The sequence below is a fragment of the Helianthus annuus genome, chromosome 14, assembly GCF_002127325.2.
Source record: "Helianthus annuus cultivar XRQ/B chromosome 14, HanXRQr2.0-SUNRISE, whole genome shotgun sequence".
NCBI classification, from domain to species: domain Eukaryota; kingdom Viridiplantae; phylum Streptophyta; class Magnoliopsida; order Asterales; family Asteraceae; genus Helianthus; species Helianthus annuus.
Genome location: NC_035446.2, coordinates 121,740,499 through 121,762,732, shown reverse-complemented (window position 1 = coordinate 121,762,732; position 22,234 = coordinate 121,740,499). Strand labels below are relative to the sequence as shown.

Sequence of the window (22,234 nt, the reverse complement as noted above, 5' to 3'; positions counted from 1 at the left end):
TTGCAGACAGAAAGCAGACCAGGTTTACGTTTCCTCCGTTTTCTCCGGCAAGTTCAAAGTCTCCAGTTCCAGCTACAAAGTTCAGACCCATCAAGTTTTGGTGGAAATTTTGAGGGCTTAGACAGGTTCAGTCGTGATTAAGTGAATTATTAATCAGGGCCGGACGAGTTTTCTGTTTACATCACTAGCAACAGACCTTTTTTTTCTGATGACACTGTCTTAACACAACATCTGGGTGCACTCGACCATAAACTTATCATACATATTAATTAAATATATTATTAAATTAACGTTTATATTAGGAGATTAAAATATACATTTTCTTAATATTTTGATATACATATAATTTAACATACAAATTATAATACACATTTTACTAACGTTTTTAGGGGAACTAATATTATTTTGGTTAACAGTGAAGACAATTAAGCGAATATTTTAATACACATTTTATTAACTTTTCTTTAGTAGAACTAATATTGTTTTTGTTAAACAGTTGAACAATTAAGAATATTATGCACCCGTATCTTGATACACTTTTTTTTACCGTAGTCAATGTTGGTGCCTTGTGCATCTCTTATTATTTGTTGATCATTGTATATTGTCACTAATTTCATGCTTCTGGTTGCTATTGTTGTGTACTCTTGTGTTTATTGCCCTTTCGTGTGATTACGTGCAACCAAAGAAGATAGGAATAATGAAAGTGTCTTGAGATCATGTTTGAGGATGAGGAGTGCTTGCAAGGGAAAGGAAAAGGGGTATAGGTTACGTTTGGTTCTTGGAATGTAGGAACCTTAACTAGTAAATTATTGGAGGTGGTAGATACAATTAAAATGCATAGGGTTCAGATAGCTTATCTTCAGGAAACTAGGTGGAAGGGGAATAGATGGGGTGAATACAATGGGTACAAGTTATTATACTCGGAGTCTGAGGGGGCTAAAAATGGGGTAGGTTTTCTAGTATCACTAAAATATCACAGGAATGTGATTGAGGTAACACGATACAACGATAGAATTATGGCGCTCATTTTAGTATTAGGCGAGGAAGTTGTAATGATGGTTTGCACATATGCACCAAATGTGAGATTAGGAGACCTAGAGAAAAGAGAGTTTCAGGATTGCCTAGACTTAGTAGTGAGAGCCATACGTAGGGAGGAGAGAATTTTTATAGGAGGGGATTTAAACGGTCACATTGGTAAGGATAATGATGGTTATCAGTCCATACATTGGGGGTCCGGTTTTGGTGAGAGGAATGAGTCTGGTAGGAATCTTCTAGAATTTGCGGTGGCACACGACTTGGGTATTTTAAACTCGTTCTTTAGAAAGAGGGACATGCATTTGATCACTTTTAGTAGCGGGGTTCAGAACACACAAATGGATTATCTCTTGACGAGGCAAGTGAACGGACGATGGTGGAAGGACTGCAAAGTTATAACAGGGGAGACAACAGTGATTCAACACCATCTGTTGGTGGGAGATATACTCTTAAGAGAAAAGTTGGTTAAAGGAGATAGGAGTATTCGACCTAGGATCCGATGGGGAAACTTAAAAGGCGACAAGGTGATAGAGTTCAAAGATAAGGTCATCGCTAAGACTGTGGCTCAATTGAGTCGAGACGCCAATCGGATATCGGAGGATATGGTGACTACCATTATTCATGTAGCCAATGGGACTTTAGGGGTTGCAACAGGAAAGTCAAGTGGGCCTAAGGACACCTGGTGGTGGAGTGAAGAGGTGCAGAACAAAATTAGGGGTAAGCATCAGAGCTTTAGAGATCTTCTTAGGTGCGCAAATGATGAGGAACAAGTAAGACCGAAGGACAAATACAAGAAGGCCAAAAGGGAGGCTAAGAGGGCAATGACGGAGGCAAAGAACACAGCCGATAAGCTGATGAACGCTTGGAAACAAAGGAGGCGAACATGTTATGTTCAAGATTACCAAAGCTATAGAGAGTAGGAGGGAGGATATAGGAGTAGTGAAGTTTATAAAGGGAGATGATAGGGGTATTTTAGTTAACGAACTTGACATTAAGTGGAGGTTGCAAACTTACTTCCACATTTGTTCAACAACGACAGATCTTACCAACAACAAAGTGACGATAACACCGCTGAAAAGTGGGAACGAAATAACTGCTACTGTCAAACTATCACACATGGAGATGTGAGGACAACACTTTGGAAGACGGGAAATGCTAAGGCAGTTGGTCTAGACAACTTACCGATTGAAGTGTGGAGGTGTTTGGAAGATGAAGGGTGTCAATGGCTAACTACTTTGTTCAATGTTATTTTCAAATATGGGAAAATGCCATATCAATGGAGGAGTAGTGTCGTAGTACCTCTTTATAAGAACAAAGGAGATTCCCAATGTTGTGGGAATTACAGAGGTATTGACTTGCTAAATCATACGATAAAATTGGAGGAGGATGATTGAGATTAGAATTAGAAAGAAACTTAGGTTACGGTAAACTAGTTTTGTTTCATGTCAGGGCGATCAACTACGGAAGCCATTCACATTCTAAGGAGACTGATGGAAAAATATGGAGGGAAAAATCGAGATCTATATATGGTCTTCATTGACCTTGAAAAGGCATACGACATTGTACCACATAGACTGATTTGGGATGCTTTGGAGCAAGGTTGGAGAACTCGCTAGTCGCTAGTCGGCCGGTGAGGTGGGGACTATCGACTACTCGGGATTAACTGGGATTAATTGAATCGGGTTTTTTATATGTAATTTTCAGTTTTATGTATACATATACACATTTTTATAGGTAAATATTTTAAGTAGCTAGGTTTTAACTCTTACTCAACTCATTTTTTAAGTATATAAGATTAATTGTTGGGATTCACATGGTTTGGTTGGAAACTGGCCAGAATTTAGAGGTTTGGCCGGAAGATACAGGTTTTTTTACAGGAATATGGCTGGAATCGCCGATTTTTGGCTGGCCGATTAGGTCCGACTAGGGCCGACTAGCGATTAATGGACTGATTAACGAAAAATTACTCAGTTACCGGCTAACTAGCGATTAATCGCCGATTAGTCGCCGCCTAGTGATGACTGTCTTAAGGGTCAGTCAAAAACCTAATTAAACTACGTAGATAGCGTAAGTAGGGTATCGTATCCACGGAGAATTTATGGTCAGTGTAAAAGAATCTAAATTAAAATTAAACTATCTAACTGGGGGTTTGTTTGTTTGATTTAAATGAAAACACAGTTTGTCACGAAAAGTGTTATCAGAAGGAGAAGAAGTAACTGCCAACCGGAATTCCGAATACCCGTTTTTACACAAAAATTCGTTTACTGATTCAAATCACCACATAGATATGACCTTGGAATTAATGACTTTGATTAATTGTTAATGATAGTTTTTAATATTCACCATACAACTTAACAACCTGTTTAATTGTATCAATTACCCACCAGTTTACCAACCCGCTAACAACGCAAGAAAGTTGCCAATACGCTTAATAAACGATAAATAATTCAAACACAATCAACGTTTACCAAGAAATCAACACAAGTGGTCCAGATATACCAGTTTACAAGAATCAGAAAATAGATAATTTTGTCAAACTGAACAAACGTTCATTCGGGCGGAAGTCATCGAGAGTTTAGCCGCACATGATGGTCTTCACAACTTGACTTATCATACCAAACTAATTAAACATGCTTGAATGGCTTAGATGGATGAAAGTATGGTTTAGAGTGCTAAGAATTGCCTCCCAAGTCGTCCGTGATTCAAAAATAATGAAAGTGGTGACCTAATTAGCGAACATATGTTGTTTAAATAGGTTTCCCGTCTTTGATCTCGGCCGCGCATCGCGGATTGAACCCAAGACACCCCCGCGTGTCGCGGGGTCACTCATTTGACCGACCTTGTTTTAATCGAGCTGACGTTTACTTGATGGGCTTGGCGGTACGCGGAGCTGGCTGGGAATTATGTAGTGCATCGCGGAGGTACCCTAGGTAAGTTTCTTTCGTTTCCGACCCTGCATTGTCTTGTCCATCCATTTTCAAATCTGTTTCCTCTCGTTTACTCTCATTAACACCTGTTAAGCAACATAAACACCAATATAGGATAAATATATAACACATACGATTTAATCTATTTAACACACTAAAAACCGACACGATTTACTATATAGTACTACATATTTTGACCCGACATCACATCCCCACACTTATCTTTTTTCGTGATGAAAAAAATTCTCTGCAATGGAATCACAATCATAAACATTGGCATTCAATATATTCAATTAATTTATTAACAAATCAAATCACACGTTAACTATGATTGCAGGTATACGATCCACCTAAACCCAACTGCCAGCTTCCGAGCCCTTATTCACGATTCATTAAGTTCAAGTAATTATAGTTATCTATGGATCTCACACTCAAAAGACTACAACACCACCTAATCCCACTTCAAGCTTATAATGTTAAAAGATTATATCTACCATTTTATATAAAAAAACTTTTATGCAATTCCAATTAAACTTATGATGTATGGATGATGTTGCGAGCTTTACATGTTTTGCTTATGATCAGTTTAGTGGACATACCCCACCCGAGCCACCATCCCACTGGTTAATACCATAAACTTCACATATTTTTCTAACTCCACCTAGCGGGTATACCCCACCCGGGTCACCATCCCAGTGGTTAATACCATAGGCTTTGTTTTTTTCTTTTTTTTTTTCATGTAGCTCAAATGAATGGATGGAATGGTTTTTCCGGGCGCCACACTGTTTCGGATTTATTTTCATAAAAAGAAACAGGTGTGCCAATTTAATCGAAAAAAATTTTAAGCTTTTTACTTATGATGTACCCCTTATACTCTCCACAGTTTCAGTTTTGCCATAGCTCCTAAGGTGAGAACCCACAAGACCCCTATTTTAAGGTATATTATATCAATCCTAAGGAACTCATCAACTGGCTGGGCCTACCCACATATCCTAAATTAGACGTGTGACCGACCGTTTTGTTATCTCTTATATATAGTAATCAAAAGCCAACGACCTGATTATACCTATCATCTTCCATTTTGTGCAAAAACATTTACGAGACATTTTCAATGTTTTCATTTTTTATGGATTTTTTTCATTTCTTTTTGTTTTTTTAAATGAAAACAACTGAAAACTAACTAAGACACAAACTAGACACTAGTTTCCCCTCCCCACACTTAAATTTTTCATTGTCCTCAATGGAGAGCAAAACTCACGACACACTAAAAACATAAGTTAAAACTCAGAGATAAATGGAACAGACTCCCCTGATTTGACGCGGTTGAATTCCTATGAGCCTTGTTCCACCACAACCGTATATCATATCGTTCGCGCCTGCATTCAACACGGGATGCTTGTCTTTACATAATTTGAATCACTTTCATCCAAATGGAGATTGAGTATGGTCAAAACGAACGAAACATGCAAAATTAACACTCACAAGCCCCCAAATAGGTTAAATGGGTTAGTAAACAAAGAGAAAAGAGCGAAAATAGTTTTTTTTCTGCCGGAGACCTGTAGCGCATCGTGACACCTTTCAAAGACACCTTCGCGTATCGCAGAGGTCATGTTGGTTGACTATTTGTTGACTGGCAAGCTAGACGACACGCATAACATTCGAAGGAGTCCCCTATGCCACGCGGGGGAACCATTTTTCCAGCCAGTTTCTTAAATTTTTTAGTTCAAAAATTTTATATTTTATCAAATTTTCACCTCCCAACCTCCCATACGACTGTGCATTGCCCTCAATTGCACCGGAGCTTAACCAAACCTCCCCGAATTCCCCACACTTGAACAATTGCACGGTTTTGACACAAAACAAAACAAAATAAACTAATACTAAAAATAAAACAAAACGAATAAACCTTAGGCTGCCTCATAAGAGCGCTAAATTTTAGATATTCAGCCAGATCATACATGCAATCTTCAAGGTGGTTCAAAGGCCGACTTACCTCCAAACTTTTCTAGATCAATCTGATTCCAATAGTTTGGAAAATTTGCAGCTCCATAACAGTTAGGCCCAATCTTGGCCTCATCACCCCTTACGTTTCCACCATCAGGTAGTTTTCCTACCTTTCCTCTTTTTTTCACCTTCGCCTTTTTAATAGATTCTTCAGTTACCTCAAATTTGGACCTGTCACACTTAATACCAATCTCATCAGTAGCAACTGCTTCATATAAATTATCAAAAATTTCATAAGTAATAGATTTTGAATACAAATTAAAAATTAACTTACGGTTTTCAGAACCCATTGTAATTAATCCATCTCTACAATTGATTTGAGCATTGGCAGTGTGCAAGAAAGGACGTCCCATAATTACCTTTTGTTGCTCATTTATCCTAGTGGGTGCATAGTCCAACACCAAGAAATCTACTGGGTACGAAAACTCACCCAGTTGAATCATCACATCCTTAACAACCCCACGAGGTTGCTTCCAAGTGCCATCCGCTAAAATCACCTTTCTATCAAAATCATGCAGTGGACCAAAGTCGTACTGGTCATACAAGCTTCCAGGCAACACACTCATACTCGCCCCATAATCGAGTAAAGCCTGGTGGATTTTCAGTTTTACCACTTTAGTTGAAACGAGCGATGCTCCTAGCTCGCTCTCCTCACCTCCATCACTTATACCTGCAACTACTTGAGACGAAGAAGTAAGACCTGTATTAACAAATTCAGAAACAGGAGCGATACTTACCGAATTGACTCTTACATGATGTTGAGGATTCTTCGTAGTGTCACTCAGTAATTTCCCTGGATCTCTTCTTCCTTGAGCTACTTCAGTCGCCAACTATGCGACTTGTTTCTCTAAAGTTTGATAAGCCTTGGCTTGCAACTCTTGATCCTTCTTTATCTGCTTTAGAAGTTCCATCATCTCATTGTTTGATCCTTCAGCTTGACCACTCGATCTTCCTTGACTTGAACCCTGTTGATAGCTCCTTTGATTGTAACCCTGGTTGTTGTAACCAGGTTGTTTGTTTTAATACGGCTGCCCTCCTTGAGTAGGTACCTGAAAATTAGGATTCAACTGATTAGTAGTATTACTGTACCTAAAAATTGGATGATTACGCAAACCTAGGTGATATGTGTTTGAATTCATATCAAATCTCTGCTGATCACCATAGACCTGATTGACCTCTTCTTGAGTTGTACCAAACTGTACCAGACAATCTTCCCAATCGTGGCCTATATCGCCATAAGAGTCACAAACTAGATATGTCTGAGTGACATTCAATGCATCTCTTCCTCCAAGTGTAACATCCCAAAACCCGAATGTTTATAATTGCCATGTGTTCTTATATGACTTAGCACGAAACGAATAACTAGGTTATTTAACATAGTTAAGTGTGTGTGGGATTAGAAGTACTAAATGACTAAAGTTATACCCATTTATGCTTTAGTGGCTAACACATGGTGTAACACCCCAAAACTCGAACTATTTAGTTGCTAGAATGTTACTACATCTAAAAGAAGGAAATGTAATAACTAGGTTATTAAACCTAGTTAAGTGTTTTGTTTAAAACAAATAAGGATATGAAGTTGGGTTAAGTATGAACAAGGGACAAACATGAGGGGTTGAAAATGGGCAAAGAGAAAGGCAAAATATAAAACAAAAATTAAAATCATAAAAGCCCATTCTGGGCGTATGTGGGTTCGAGCAGAGGAGAAGAAAAGAGGGGGGAGCCCTCTCAAACCCTAAATCACAGAATCAGAATGGAATTCAAGATTGAATCTTGTGCATGGACCCAAATACACGATCATCTAGCCCTAACAAACACATGGTAAGTTGTAATTTTGGATTTGATGATGTTTGTATGAATTGGGTTATGATCAAACTATGAAATTGTATGAAATTGTGCATGTAGAGGTGTTAGAATCACCATTTAGATTATGTGTTATGAACAGGTTCAATTAATTTGATGATTTAAAGTGAAACCCACAATTATGAATGAAAGTGGCGACATGGGTGTTCTACCCATGTCCAATTCTTGTTTGATGTACTTGTTCCTAGCTTGAAATAGGTTATGTGATGTTAGTCTAGGGTTAATTCTATGAATGGAATGTGATTTTGAGCACTTTCTTAATGATTGGAATCTAGAAGGAGATGACTATGCCTAAACTAGTTGTAAACTATGCATAGTAGGTTGTATGCACACCAAGTGTTTGATGAAATGCTTAACTAGTGGTAATAGATGATATTGTGTCCGTGAAGAGTGTAAATTCCTAGCATAATGAGTTGGTTGTGTTAGTGTTAGTAAATATGCAAAAAGGAAGGTGTCTTGAGTGAATTTCATGTTTCAATTATAATAGTCATGTAATCGGTAAAAGATGGCATCTTAGAGGTCCATGAACCTTGTTGTTGTAAATGATACATATCATGTGATTCATTAGTTTGGTAATCATGAAAGTAATGTGTTGTAAGGGATGACATGTAGAATCTTAATCGAAAGCATTGATGCTAGGACCATGTTTCAACGATTAGTCTAAATGTGAAAAGGTTAGGTGGATAGGATCACAAGTACGTGTGTTGATATTGAATTCTCGGAAGTCAACATGACATGAAAGCCGATTGTTGATGTGATTAATTACCATTGGCTTGTGGATTAACATTCATGTGTATGTAAATGTTAATGAAGGATAGGCCCTCGGAAATGTGGACTTATACCTTCGGAGTTAACAAGACAAGGGAAGCGGTATATCAAGTAAGAAGCATGGGGTCTATGAGGTAAGTGACTTTCGACTCACTTCTTAGTATACATAAGGATTTCTTGTTTGTAAATGAAGGGAAGCTATGTACGGTATGAAATAATTGAAAGTATTAAAATAAGCATTTAAGCGTAAACGGGACTTTATCACGTAAGGAACCCGTGATTTGAGTTTTATATGATAGGAGATATTGAAATAATGAATTTCATGAGTTTAAAGTTCAAGTAAACATGTTGGTGTGATAAAATTATGAACGGGTCAATTCTTGGTAAAAATGGTAGTAAGCCGAAGACTTAAAAGTCTGAAATTTTATTAATTTGGATGTTGGATTTTAACTCCATAAGATGGAGAATTAAATTACGGACGCGTAGGAAAAAGAATCGGGTAAAACGGACAAGAAATGAGAAAGTTATGACCAAAACTGTAAAAATTCGTCATGCTGAAAGTTGCAGGTCTGAACCAGGCGCAAGGTTGCGCCCCCCTGGCACAAGGTTGCGCCCCTGACTGATGTCTTCTGTATTGCGCCAGAACTGGCACAAGGTTGCGCCAGATTGGTTTCTTCTTGCGCCAATTGCTGGTTCTTTCATATTTTTCGCATTCTTCAACTCTAAACTTGTGTGAAGGCTATCTAAATACGTTATATGCATTATATAACTATATGTAAGTATGTAAGCATGTACGTGTAGATGAGTTTATGTTTGCATGTATGTTTTCGGGTGTATGTAAATAGATGTATGACTATACATATATGAAAGTATGTATATATGTATTAAATGGGATTGAATGTACACAAAGGAATAAAGCTTGTGTGTATGTATGTAAGTAAGTATGTATGCATGTATGTATGTAGGTATGAGATGTGTATGAACATACGTGTGTAGGTACTTATCCATGAAGTAGGATTTGTTGTGCATGAAAGAAAGGATCTTGTATATATGCTTATATATATGGCTCTAACATGTTTGAATGGTCATGTTACTAATGGCGTGCCATGGTGAATGAAGTGTAACGCAGGAATAGCAAAGAAGTTTCACCGCGGGTCGTATGATCAGATGGAAAGCCGGAATGTAAAGAGTTAACGGAACGAAAAATAAACGTGAATGAATTTTACATGTTTATGATGCGTACTGACGTTTATGAATTTTATGTGGTGAGCGCAGGTAGTACGAGATACGCAGGATCTTCTAGGGATAGAGATCAAAGACCGAGTCACTAGTGAGATTGTACGGGAACGTTGATGTATATAATGTAGTAAACATAAGCTATGTTTTTACTTAATAAATAAGTCGATTGAGGGATCTATGTGAAGGAGTTATGTTAAAGTTAAATTTTAAATAAGTTAAGGTATTTATAATGAAAGAAATTTTATGGCTTAAACTTCCGCTGCGACTTTTTGTCAATTACGAGTTAGGGTCTTACAAGTTGGTATCAGAGCCCAGGTTTGAGAGAATCAAGTAACTGGAGGTAAATACTTGAACTCAAACCGGTGTGCTCTCGTGACCAAGAACCCGTACAATCTAAGACTCGATCGAGGCCTAAATGCAAAAGCGAATGTAAGTATGTATTAGATTATGTACTTGAAGGAAACTAATAGTGTGTTATGTGCAAGGTAAGCTTAAGAGTTGGAAGAGGGTGATCCGTGAATGCAGAATAGGATGAACGCCAAGGCGGGCGAAGGTGCACTAGGCAAATTAACCCAGGTACACAATACTAATATGTATGAGTACCGATGTCAAAATAAAAAGGAAAGGGTCTCCTTGGGAGGGTAATTATTAAACGAAAGACCATGATGTGGTCTTGGGGAAGTTTTAGAAATATGCACGAAACTGAAACCCATCTCTCGGGCATAAGGCGATAATTACACGAAGGCGCGAAACTAGTGTGTGGATTGCGCACCTGGCCAGTACGCAAGAAGCATATGACGTTCGTGAGACCGTGGCAATTATTGCAGGTATGCCCGGTAGAACGGGGTAGCAGGCGGGCGCTATGTTGTAGCGAATACGAAATAGCAAACCATTGCGGATTTGGTTATGCTAACGAAGGTTATGATAAGCTATGCGAGCCGACCGGTTCTAGCAAACAAGTCGAGCAAGAGTAAGCTACCATCCGTTTTGAACGGGTGACTTTGAATGCTCTTATGAATGCTAGAAGCTTAATCCGTTATACGGATAGAAAGAAGAATTTATGTTAAAAGTGAAAAAAAAAAAACCCAATTACTTGGGTAGTCGAATGTGTATGCTTAACTCTCTTTGAGAGAGAGTGTTTATGCCAAACCCAATTACTTGGGTAGTCGAATGTGTATGCTTAACTCTCTTTGAGAGAGTGTTTATGCCAAACCCAATTACATGGGTAGTCGAATGTGTATGCTTAACTCTCTTTGAGAGAATGTTTATGCCAAACCCAATTACTTGGGTAGTCGAATGTGTATGCTTAACTCTCTTTGAGAGAGTGTTTATGCCAAACCCAATTACTTGGGTAGTCGAATGTGTATGCTTAACTCTATTTGGGAGTGTTTATGCCAAACCCAATTACTTGGGTAGTTGAATGTGTAAGAAAGAAGAAAGCTCATATGTGGATGGAACTAAAATGAAGTGATTATGATTCGACAACTGAGATGACTAACTTTAAAATCTTGTGTTGCATGTAGAAAATTATGGAATTGGTCTTTTATATAAAAGTGTTATGGAATGCATACTATATGTGAATGCAAGAGTTACGTAAGTGTACGATAAAATGTATACAATGTCGTCCGTATAGTCGATTATGATGTTACGGGCATATGTTGATAAGTTGATAGTTACCTATGGTTAATAGTTGACTCTTGGAAGTCAACAAGCACAAGAAGCATGATTTGACTCGTTATTGCAAAAGCAGGATTATAGGAAGTCGTTTGATACTTGTTATGTTAATATGTGTTAATTTTGATTACCCAATGAATTACGTGTGTTGGAGAGGATATGAAGTTGATTAGATGTTTTAATGCTTGTTAGTAATGACTAAGGAAAGTTAAGTATGAATTATGCGAATGATATGATTGTTACATGTACAAATAAGTATGCTAATAAGAGTGTGGTTTCGATGAAATGAAAGTATAGGAATCACGCCGTGACGGACTCAAGCATGAAAGGATAACGGGTCAAGAAAAGGCGAGGAATCGGATACGAGCACGGACGCATAAGGTAAGTGATTTCCGTAATCACTTCTTAGTTCAAGTAAGTAATAAAGTGTTGAAATTAATTAAATATGATGTTTGAGGTTAAATATGTAGGAAAGTCTTTTGTCGTAAATGATGGAATTAAAGACGACTAGAATGCCCTTGATGGGTATTTTGGGCAAACGAATTGTAACAAGTAGTTTAGAAACAAGTTATTGATTAGTGTAATGTCTTGGACAAGTACGGAAGCGAAGAGTATGGTCTTAGTATGCCATAAACCATTTAACGCGCAAATACCCTTAACGGGTCAAAACTAAGTATATGAACGATAATGTGTTAAGAGGATGCAAATTGTCTAAGAACTTATTATTTTATGATAGATGTCACTAATATTATTAGGTTTATAAGAGTTTATGGTAAAACAAACAAGTTGCGTTGATGAATGCATGAACGGGTCGAATTGTGGGTAAGAGGGTAATAAGCCGATAGCGTGTAAGTTAAGATTTTCCTTAAGGCGGTTATGGGATTTTAAGTTCATTTGATAGAATGTGAATTTACAAGCATGTAGGAAGAAACGGGAGGTTAAACGGGTAAGCGGTTCGAAAGTTACACGCGTTTTAGTGCGTACGAACGATGGAACGGAACTGCAGAAAAGTGGCGTTTCAAGAGGGCGTCGCCGACGGGCTCCCACCCCGTCGCCGACGGGCTCCCAAAACCACCACTTTGCCCGACGGCCTATTTAACTGGATACGGGAAAGTTGGGCGACGGGCATTTTAAGAAGCCGTCGCCGACGGGTACCCACCCCGTCGCCGACGGGTTATCTAGCCCGATTCTCTGATTTTGTCTTGTGTTGCATTTCCGAGTGATCCGTAACGCACCCCGGAGTATCACTCGATGATTCGTAAAGCCTCTCATGAGCATATAGGTATGCACCTTAGTAGATAAGCAAGTATGTACGTTTGTATGCATCTGTACACGTATATAGAAGTTATGTAAGTAAGGTATGTATGACCGTGGGTACGTTTATAGTAGGAAAGCTAGTTTTATGTACGCAAGTGAGTACGTACGAAGGTATGCACGTATGTAGGATTGCGTGAAGACATGTGATATGTATGTATGAGTAGTATGAAATGAATCGAATTATCCCGGATAGTAAATGTACAGATGTAATATGGTTAAGTAGGAAGCTAGAAATGAGTTATAACCTTAGGTCTATACGAGTGATAATTGTATGCACTTGGAAAAAGGTTCATCGAATGAAATGTTAAGTGATCGTATGTACTAGAAACTGGCAATATAAAATGAAAGACACTAATAAGAGCTCTGGATCAGACCCTGATTCGCGTGTGATTATGAAAGTTAATTACTAATCTAAGAAGATCACAATGCGTACGATCATAATTATAAATGAATTATGTTGTAATGTGCCCATTAAATTAGTACGTTAGAAGGGTAAGAGAAGGAACGAGGAAGGTTTCGGGGACGAAACCTTCTTTAAGGGGGGTAGATTTGTAACATCCCAAAACCCGAATGTTTATAATTGCCATGTGTTCTTATATGACTTAGCACGAAACGAATAACTAGGTTATTTAACATAGTTAAGTGTGTGTGGGATTAGAAGTACTAAATGACTAAAGTTATACCCATTTATGCTTTAGTGGCTAACACATGGTGTAACACCCCAAAACTCGAACTATTTAGTTGCTAGAATGTTACTACATCTAAAAGAAGGAAATGTAATAACTAGGTTATTAAACCTAGTTAAGTGTTTTGTTTAAAACAAATAAGGATATGAAGTTGGGTTAAGTATGAACAAGGGACAAACATGAGGGGTTGAAAATGGGCAAAGAGAAAGGCAAAATATAAAACAAAAATTAAAATCATAAAAGCCCATTCTGGGCGTATGTGGGTTCGAGCAGAGGAGAAGAAAAGAGGGGGGAGCCCTCTCAAACCCTAAATCACAGAATCAGAATGGAATTCAAGATTGAATCTTGTGCATGGACCCAAATACACGATCATCTAGCCCTAACAAACACATGGTAAGTTGTAATTTTGGATTTGATGATGTTTGTATGAATTGGGTTATGATCAAACTATGAAATTGTATGAAATTGTGCATGTAGAGGTGTTAGAATCACCATTTAGATTATGTGTTATGAACAGGTTCAATTAATTTGATGATTTAAAGTGAAACCCACAATTATGAATGAAAGTGGCGACATGGGTGTTCTACCCATGTCCAATTCTTGTTTGATGTACTTGTTCCTAGCTTGAAATAGGTTATGTGATGTTAGTCTAGGGTTAATTCTATGAATGGAATGTGATTTTGAGCACTTTCTTAATGATTGGAATCTAGAAGGAGATGACTATGCCTAAACTAGTTGTAAACTATGCATAGTAGGTTGTATGCACACCAAGTGTTTGATGAAATGCTTAACTAGTGGTAATAGATGATATTGTGTCCGTGAAGAGTGTAAATTCCTAGCATAATGAGTTGGTTGTGTTAGTGTTAGTAAATATGCAAAAAGGAAGGTGTCTTGAGTGAATTTCATGTTTCAATTATAATAGTCATGTAATCGGTAAAAGATGGCATCTTAGAGGTCCATGAACCTTGTTGTTGTAAATGATACATATCATGTGATTCATTAGTTTGGTAATCATGAAAGTAATGTGTTGTAAGGGATGACATGTAGAATCTTAATCGAAAGCATTGATGCTAGGACCATGTTTCAACGATTAGTCTAAATGTGAAAAGGTTAGGTGGATAGGATCACAAGTACGTGTGTTGATATTGAATGCTCGGAAGTCAACATGACATGAAAGCCGATTGTTGATGTGATTAATTACCATTGGCTTGTGGATTAACATTCATGTGTATGTAAATGTTAATGAAGGATAGGCCCTCGGAAATGTGGACTTATACCTTCGGAGTTAACAAGACAAGGGAAGCGGTATATCAAGTAAGAAGCATGGGGTCTATGAGGTAAGTGACTTTCGACTCACTTCTTAGTATACATAAGGATTTCTTGTTTGTAAATGAAGGGAAGCTATGTACGGTATGAAATAATTGAAAGTATTAAAATAAGCATTTAAGCGTAAACGGGACTTTATCACGTAAGGAACCCGTGATTTGAGTTTTATATGATAGGAGATATTGAAATAATGAATTTCATGAGTTTAAAGTTCAAGTAAACATGTTGGTGTGATAAAATTATGAACGGGTCAATTCTTGGTAAAAATGGTAGTAAGCCGAAGACTTAAAAGTCTGAAATTTTATTAATTTGGATGTTGGATTTTAACTCCATAAGATGGAGAATTAAATTACGGACGCGTAGGAAAAAGAATCGGGTAAAACGGACAAGAAATGAGAAAGTTATGACCAAAACTGTAAAAATTCGTCATGCTGAAAGTTGCAGGTCTGAACCAGGCGCAAGGTTGCGCCCCCCTGGCACAAGGTTGCGCCCCTGACTGATGTCTTCTGTATTGCGCCAGAACTGGCACAAGGTTGCGCCAGATTGGTTTCTTCTTGCGCCAATTGCTGGTTCTTTCATATTTTTCGCATTCTTCAACTCTAAACTTGTGTGAAGGCTATCTAAATACGTTATATGCATTATATAACTATATGTAAGTATGTAAGCATGTACGTGTAGATGAGTTTATGTTTGCATGTATGTTTTCGGGTGTATGTAAATAGATGTATGACTATACATATATGAAAGTATGTATATATGTATTAAATGGGATTGAATGTACACAAAGGAATAAAGCTTGTGTGTATGTATGTAAGTAAGTATGTATGCATGTATGTATGTAGGTATGAGATGTGTATGAACATACGTGTGTAGGTACTTATCCATGAAGTAGGATTTGTTGTGCATGAAAGAAAGGATCTTGTATATATGCTTATATATATGGCTCTAACATGTTTGAATGGTCATGTTACTAATGGCGTGCCATGGTGAATGAAGTGTAACGCAGGAATAGCAAAGAAGTTTCACCGCGGGTCGTATGATCAGATGGAAAGCCGGAATGTAAAGAGTTAACGGAACGAAAAATAAACGTGAATGAATTTTACATGTTTATGATGCGTACTGACGTTTATGAATTTTATGTGGTGAGCGCAGGTAGTACGAGATACGCAGGATCTTCTAGGGATAGAGATCAAAGACCGAGTCACTAGTGAGATTGTACGGGAACGTTGATGTATATAATGTAGTAAACATAAGCTATGTTTTTACTTAATAAATAAGTCGATTGAGGGATCTATGTGAAGGAGTTATGTTAAAGTTAAATTTTAAATAAGTTAAGGTATTTATAATGAAAGAAATTTTATGGCTTAAACTTCCGCTGCGACTTTTTGTCAATTACGAGTTAGGGTCTTACACCAAGGCCCTTAAACTTTGCTAACTGGCGCTTCAACGCCTCTTTCTCTCTTTCTCTCTCTAACTGAGCCACTCTAGCTGTAGAAGTTCCCATACTAGCTGATGTAGAGACCAGATATTTCTTTCCTCTATCGGATCGTGCTTATCTTTTTGAATCGGCTGCTACAATATCCAAGTAGTCCCAGTCCACATCCACATGATTACTCAGAAAAGTACCACCCGTTGTGGCCTTGATGTCTTGCCTATCTTCATTAGATAACCCGTCATGGAAAGTGGTGAATAACTCCCATCGTGGAATACCATGATGAGGATAATTACGGATCAACTGATTGAACCACTTCCATGACTCATATAACAACTCACCTGGAAGTTGTTGGAATTACCTAAGAGCAGCTCTTCCCATCTTAGTTCTTTGTGGAGTGTAATACTCTTCTAGGAACTGTTGCTGCATCTCTTGCCATGTGTGTATGCTTGCATAAGGCAAAGAGACGAACCACTCGCGTGCTGAGTCTTTTAAGGAGAACTGAAATAGAACCAATTTGACCTGATCAGGTGTGAACCCGTGTCCACCTATCATACTACAAACCGCTTCAAATTCCACAATGTGAGCATACGGTTCTTCAATACCTTTCCCGTGAAAGGTAGGTAGCATGTTCAGGATATGAGGTTTTGCCTCAAACGATCTATCCACATTCCCTTGTGCAACTGGCATAACGATTGGGGACGGATGTTCCGCAATTTGTGGACGGAAGTGGCTCTCTACTCCTCTAATGTTAGGATCCGGAAATCTAGTCCTTTTGCCGATGACATGGAGCAGTTGGTGCCCGATAAACCTGCGGTGGAGTTTGATATTCGTCTCCACCTCGAGACTGTCTTTGCTGAAAAACTGGCTGATTCCGGTTCAGTGCCGAATTTTGCAAACCACCTCAATATCCCATGTAACCATCATTTATACCCCACTCTTCATCTCCATACCCATCATCCCATGTATCGGCTCTAACCCTGTTTTCCCTTTGTTCTAACATAACACCTGGTCGGTTCGAGTGTGGCACTTGATTCGGTTGATTCACAGCCCGCAATGGATTAGGCTGTAGTGGTTGTAGGTTTTCTAATGGGTAAAGCAGTCCACCAATAACGTGAAAATCTCCAGTTGGAGCAGATGTCACACCCCAACCGATGGCGGAATCATCGGGGCATGACACTGAGCGAAACAGATTGTCCAGAAGTTTCCATAACAATTATTATTACTATTCAATTTATATAATACGTCCCATACCGTACCTTAAATAGCAAACAAATTATTACAGATAACATCAAGTCAAATATTCTGTTCCGACAACTCAGATTTTAAATATAAAAATTGTTCAAATGCTTCTAGAGACTCGATCTGCAAGATCTACAGACAACTATGCTCTAGACGCTTATTCTAAGCTCGCCTTCCTAGCAGATAAGCATCCTAATTGCCAGTCACATACGTTAAAATAAAGTCAATACATAAAATGTAAAGGTGAGCATACAAGTTTGATAATAGCATATAGAGTTCGAAATAGTTTACGCATAACCAGCACGTACACAGAGGAAAACGAAGCATGTTAATTATCGACATGGATCTATCGATACCAATGACTGCGGGTTGACTGCCCAAGGCAGTTTGCAATACATGATTACCACCGTAATCCATGCAAGTAATTGTCCTTAACAACCCCCGTGTGAACAGGTGCTGAGTCCAAACTATAGTACTATCGTCGTTAAGGCAGGTAGACAACATTCCACGTGTAAACATAACAACAAGCATTCATTTAGTCACGTAATACATGCGGTAACGGTTAGCGTTTAAAGTAATTGAGTAGTGTGTTCGATTGTTATTTAGAATAAGTAACGTATGTAACACCCAAAAGTGCTAAAGCAAAAAGGGTTCGAGTATACTCACAGTGACTTATGGATTGAAGGGAGCACTTGAGAGTAGGGTTAGCCTGAAAAGTTCGATAACATAACAATAAGCAATGCGTAAAACGAAGACAAGTATTGGAGGGTCAGATAGTCTGGTCGATCGGATGGTAGGTCCGCTCGGACGGCTTGACCGTTCGGTTAACCAGTCCGTTCGGACAGCCTGTTCGGTCGGTCGGTAGACCGATCGGATGGGCTTTTCGAGTGGATTGTTTCTTCCCTTGAGTAAGATGTGTTTGTGTATGATGGTTTGACCTTTTGAGGTTTTTGTTGTAATATTTGAAAACATTGAGTTTCCTTACCTTTCAGGTCGATCGATCGAACGGTTCGTTCGATCGGCCGGCTTAACCGATCGGTTAGGTACTTCAACAACAAGTTCTTATCAGGGCGTCACCTGGTCGGATGGCTCAACCGATCGGGTGGCATTCCAACGCGTTGAACAAAATCGATTAAGGGTTGAAGCATAGTATCTCATGATCCGAAGAGTAATTCAAATCAGACCGTAGTCCAATCGAACAGCATTTCGTTCAATACTAGGCTTCATGAAATTGTCAATGTGTGGGGCCATGTGCTAGCCGATCGGCTGGCCTGGTCGATCGGCTGGCTTGTCCGATCGGCTGGGCTGTCCGTTCGGACAGTCAGCCCGATCGGTCAGCTTCCTCACCTGGTCGGCCTGTTCGTCTAACACTTGGCTGTTCTGATTGTTTGACGTTATATCGAGGTATTTTGACAACGAGTTGAACCATAGAATCCTCGTTCTTGCTTGTTTCTCCTGCTCGGACAGGAATCACCCAAACCCGGCCGGTGAATTGTTCGGAACAGAGTTTAACGTTTAACCCGAAGTCGGTTAACCTCATGGATAGAATCCGAATCTTGAACCGCACAACTACTAGAATAATTAGTAAGTCGACTGAAGCTCCGTTTCAATCCTTTCCACCGTGTAAATGTCTAGATCTATGAAAGATCTTTGCTTGTTTATGTGGAAATCGGCTAGATCCAGGTGATTCTTGATGCATTGAAGCCAAAACATGAAGTTCTTCAAGAACACCATGATGACATCATCCTAGAACACTTGAATCTTGATGATTTCACGGTTAGAAATCAAGATTTGAAAGATAGAAAGGTGTAGGAGTGTGTATAGATCAAGAAAGTACAAGATTTAGGATGAAATCTTACCGGAATCGGAAGGAATCTAAGAAAAGAAGGGGAGCACGAGCTGGTCGGTCAGAGCTTTCCAAAAGTGGTAAAGATGACAATGACAGGGGTATTTATAGGCTTCCAAAAGAGGAAAGGATTGGCCGATCGGCCAGGCATCCCGATCGGACAGCCTGTCCGATCGGACATCAGTCCGATCGGCTGGGCCGTTCGATCGGCTGGGCCGTTCGATCGGCTGAGAGCCTGATCGTTCAGCTGCCTGATTCGAGTGTTCGGTGCGACGATTTTCGATATTTCGATTTCGATTGCGATTGATGAGACGATAGAGTTTCCTATTCAAATTACTTTTAATCCCAACCACTATATCTAAGATACAATCACCTATGTCTCGTGCTGTCTTTTCGCCACCAATTATCATAATTCGATTTCGATTGAGTTCGAGTGAGTTTCGAGTTTCGATTGATTATCACACATACATAAAGTAAACATGCACATGTAACACACAATGCACACACACACACACACATATATATTAACCCCAAAATTCACATAATTCGAGTCTCGAGTTCGATGATGACTGGATTAGCTCGACTATTGATTAATTGGCTTTATCGCATTGTTACTTCCTATTATTCACAGCCGTAAAGCGATTCGCGTCGATAAATAAACTTCGATTAATTCGATTTTAGCACATACTCCACATAATACAACTAACGAAAACATAAAATAGGCTAGATACAGTCAAAGGAGTCAATCTTGACTTGACTTTGACTTTCGGTAACACGGGGTGTACAGCCTCCCCTTGTTTGGGGAATTTCGTCCCGAAATTAGGCTGAAAGCTGCACAACACCGTGAACCACGTTTGAGAACTTCCTCTCTCTAGGCTTTCATTTGAACAACTGCGGGTACTTCGGCTTCATGTCGCTTTCGAGTTCCCAAGTGAACTCTGCGCCTCGTTTACCTTCCCATCAGACTTTCACAATAGGAATGCGCGAGCGTCTGAGTTGCTTGGTTTGGTGGTCCATGATTTTGACAGGCTTCTCCACGAAGTGTAGCGTTTCGTTTATCTGAAGGTCTTCGAGAGGTACAATTAGATCATGCTCAGCCAGGCATTTTCGGAGGTTTAACACATGGAAAGTCGGGTGGACGTTACTGAGTTCCTCCGGTAGTTCGAGTCTGTAGGCGACTTTTCCGATCCTTTCCAGAATCTTAAAAGGTCTAACATATCGAGGCGCTAGTTTCCCTTTCTTGCCGAACCTGACCACACCCTTCCAAGGTGATACCTTTAGGAGTACGTAGTCGCCAACGTCGAATTCAAGGGGCTTGCGTCTTCTATCGGCGTAACTTTTCTGTCTATCCCGAGCTTTCAACAAGTTGTCTCGGATTTGGAGGACCTTGTCAGTCGTTTCTTGTAATAGCTTAGGACCGGTTAATTGCGAGTGACCGATCTCGTGCCATACAATAGGCGATCGACATCTTCTTCCATATAGGGCCTCGAATGGTGCCATCTGGATACTGGTATGATAACTGTTATTGTACGAGAATTCGACTAACGGCAGGTATTTGTTCCAATTACCACCGAAGTCTATGACACACGCACAGAGCATGTCTTCAAGAGTACGGATCGTTCTTTCAGTATGTCCGTCGGTTTGAGGATGGAATGCGGTACTTAGGTTAAGCAACGTACCGAGTGCTGCTTGAAACGTTTCCCACAATCGCGACGTAAACCGAGCATCACGGTCAGAGATGATGTCACGAGGCGTACCATGATTACAAATGATCTCGCCAGTGTAGATTCGGGCTAATCGTTCCACCTTGTAGTCTTCTCATATTGGCAAAAAGTGGGCTGATTTGGTCAAACGATCAACGACAACCCAAATGCTGTCGTGACCTGATGACGTGGGTGGAAGCTTGGTTATGAAATCCATGGCTATACTCTCCCACTTCCATATAGGGATTGGCCGTTGTTCGAGTAAGCCAGAGGGTCTTTGATGTTCAGCCTTGACCCTTGCACAAGTCAGGCATCTTCCGACATAGAGAGCGATATCCCTTTTCATACCCGGCCACCAGTACTTGTAGCGAAGAACCTGGTACATTTTATCGGCTCCGGGATGAATAGAATACCGAGATTTGTGGGCTCCGTCCATTAAAATCTTTCGCAATTCGGTCCGCTTAGGGATCCAAATTCAGTCCAGAAAATAGAAGATCCCATTCGATTTGCTTACAAGCTGAGCTCCATCGTGATAGATTCTCTCCTTCTTCAAGGTGCGTTCATTAAAGCAAGCATGTTGGGCTTCGCGGATGAGGGTTTCGAGATCGTGTTGGGCTTGGGTAAGACGAATACTGAGCAAATAACTCCGTCTGCTGAGCGCGTCGGCAACGATATTTGCTTTGCCTGGGTGATAACGAATCTCGCAGTCGTAATCGTTGAGGAGTTCTACCCATCGGCGTTGACGCATATTGAGTTCTCTCTGATTAAAGATGTGTTGTAAACTCCTGTGATCGGTGAAGATCGTACACTTGGTACCATACAGGTAGTGTCGCCAAATCTTTAATGCAAAAATAACCGCGCCTAGCTCGAGATCATGGGTTGTGTAGTTCTTCTCGTGGATTTTGAGCTGTCGAGAAGCGTAAGCTATAACCTATTCTCGTTGCATGAGGACACAACCAAGGCCAAGGTTGGAAGCATTACAGTAGACAATGAAATCGTCGTTCCCATCGGGGAATGAGAGAACAGGAGCATTGCAAAGCTTATGCTTGAGGGTTTGGAAAGCAGACTCTTGTTCAGTTCCCCAAACAAAAGACCTGTCTTTATGCGTAAGAGAGGTAAGCGGCACAACGATCTTAGAAAATCCTTCGATAAATCGTTGATAATAGCCCGCT

At 39.5% G+C, this 22,234-nt stretch overlaps 1 protein-coding gene across 1 annotated transcript; it reads left to right on the top strand.

Moving 5' to 3' along the window:
• Nucleotides 1–833: 833 nt before the first annotated feature.
• LOC110907294 lies at nucleotides 834–1,955 on the top strand. Its single transcript, XM_022152293.1, has one exon. The coding sequence runs from the start codon at nucleotides 834–836 to the stop codon at nucleotides 1,953–1,955; it is 1,122 nt and encodes a 373-aa protein (XP_022007985.1).
• Nucleotides 1,956–22,234: the final 20,279 nt, after the last annotated feature.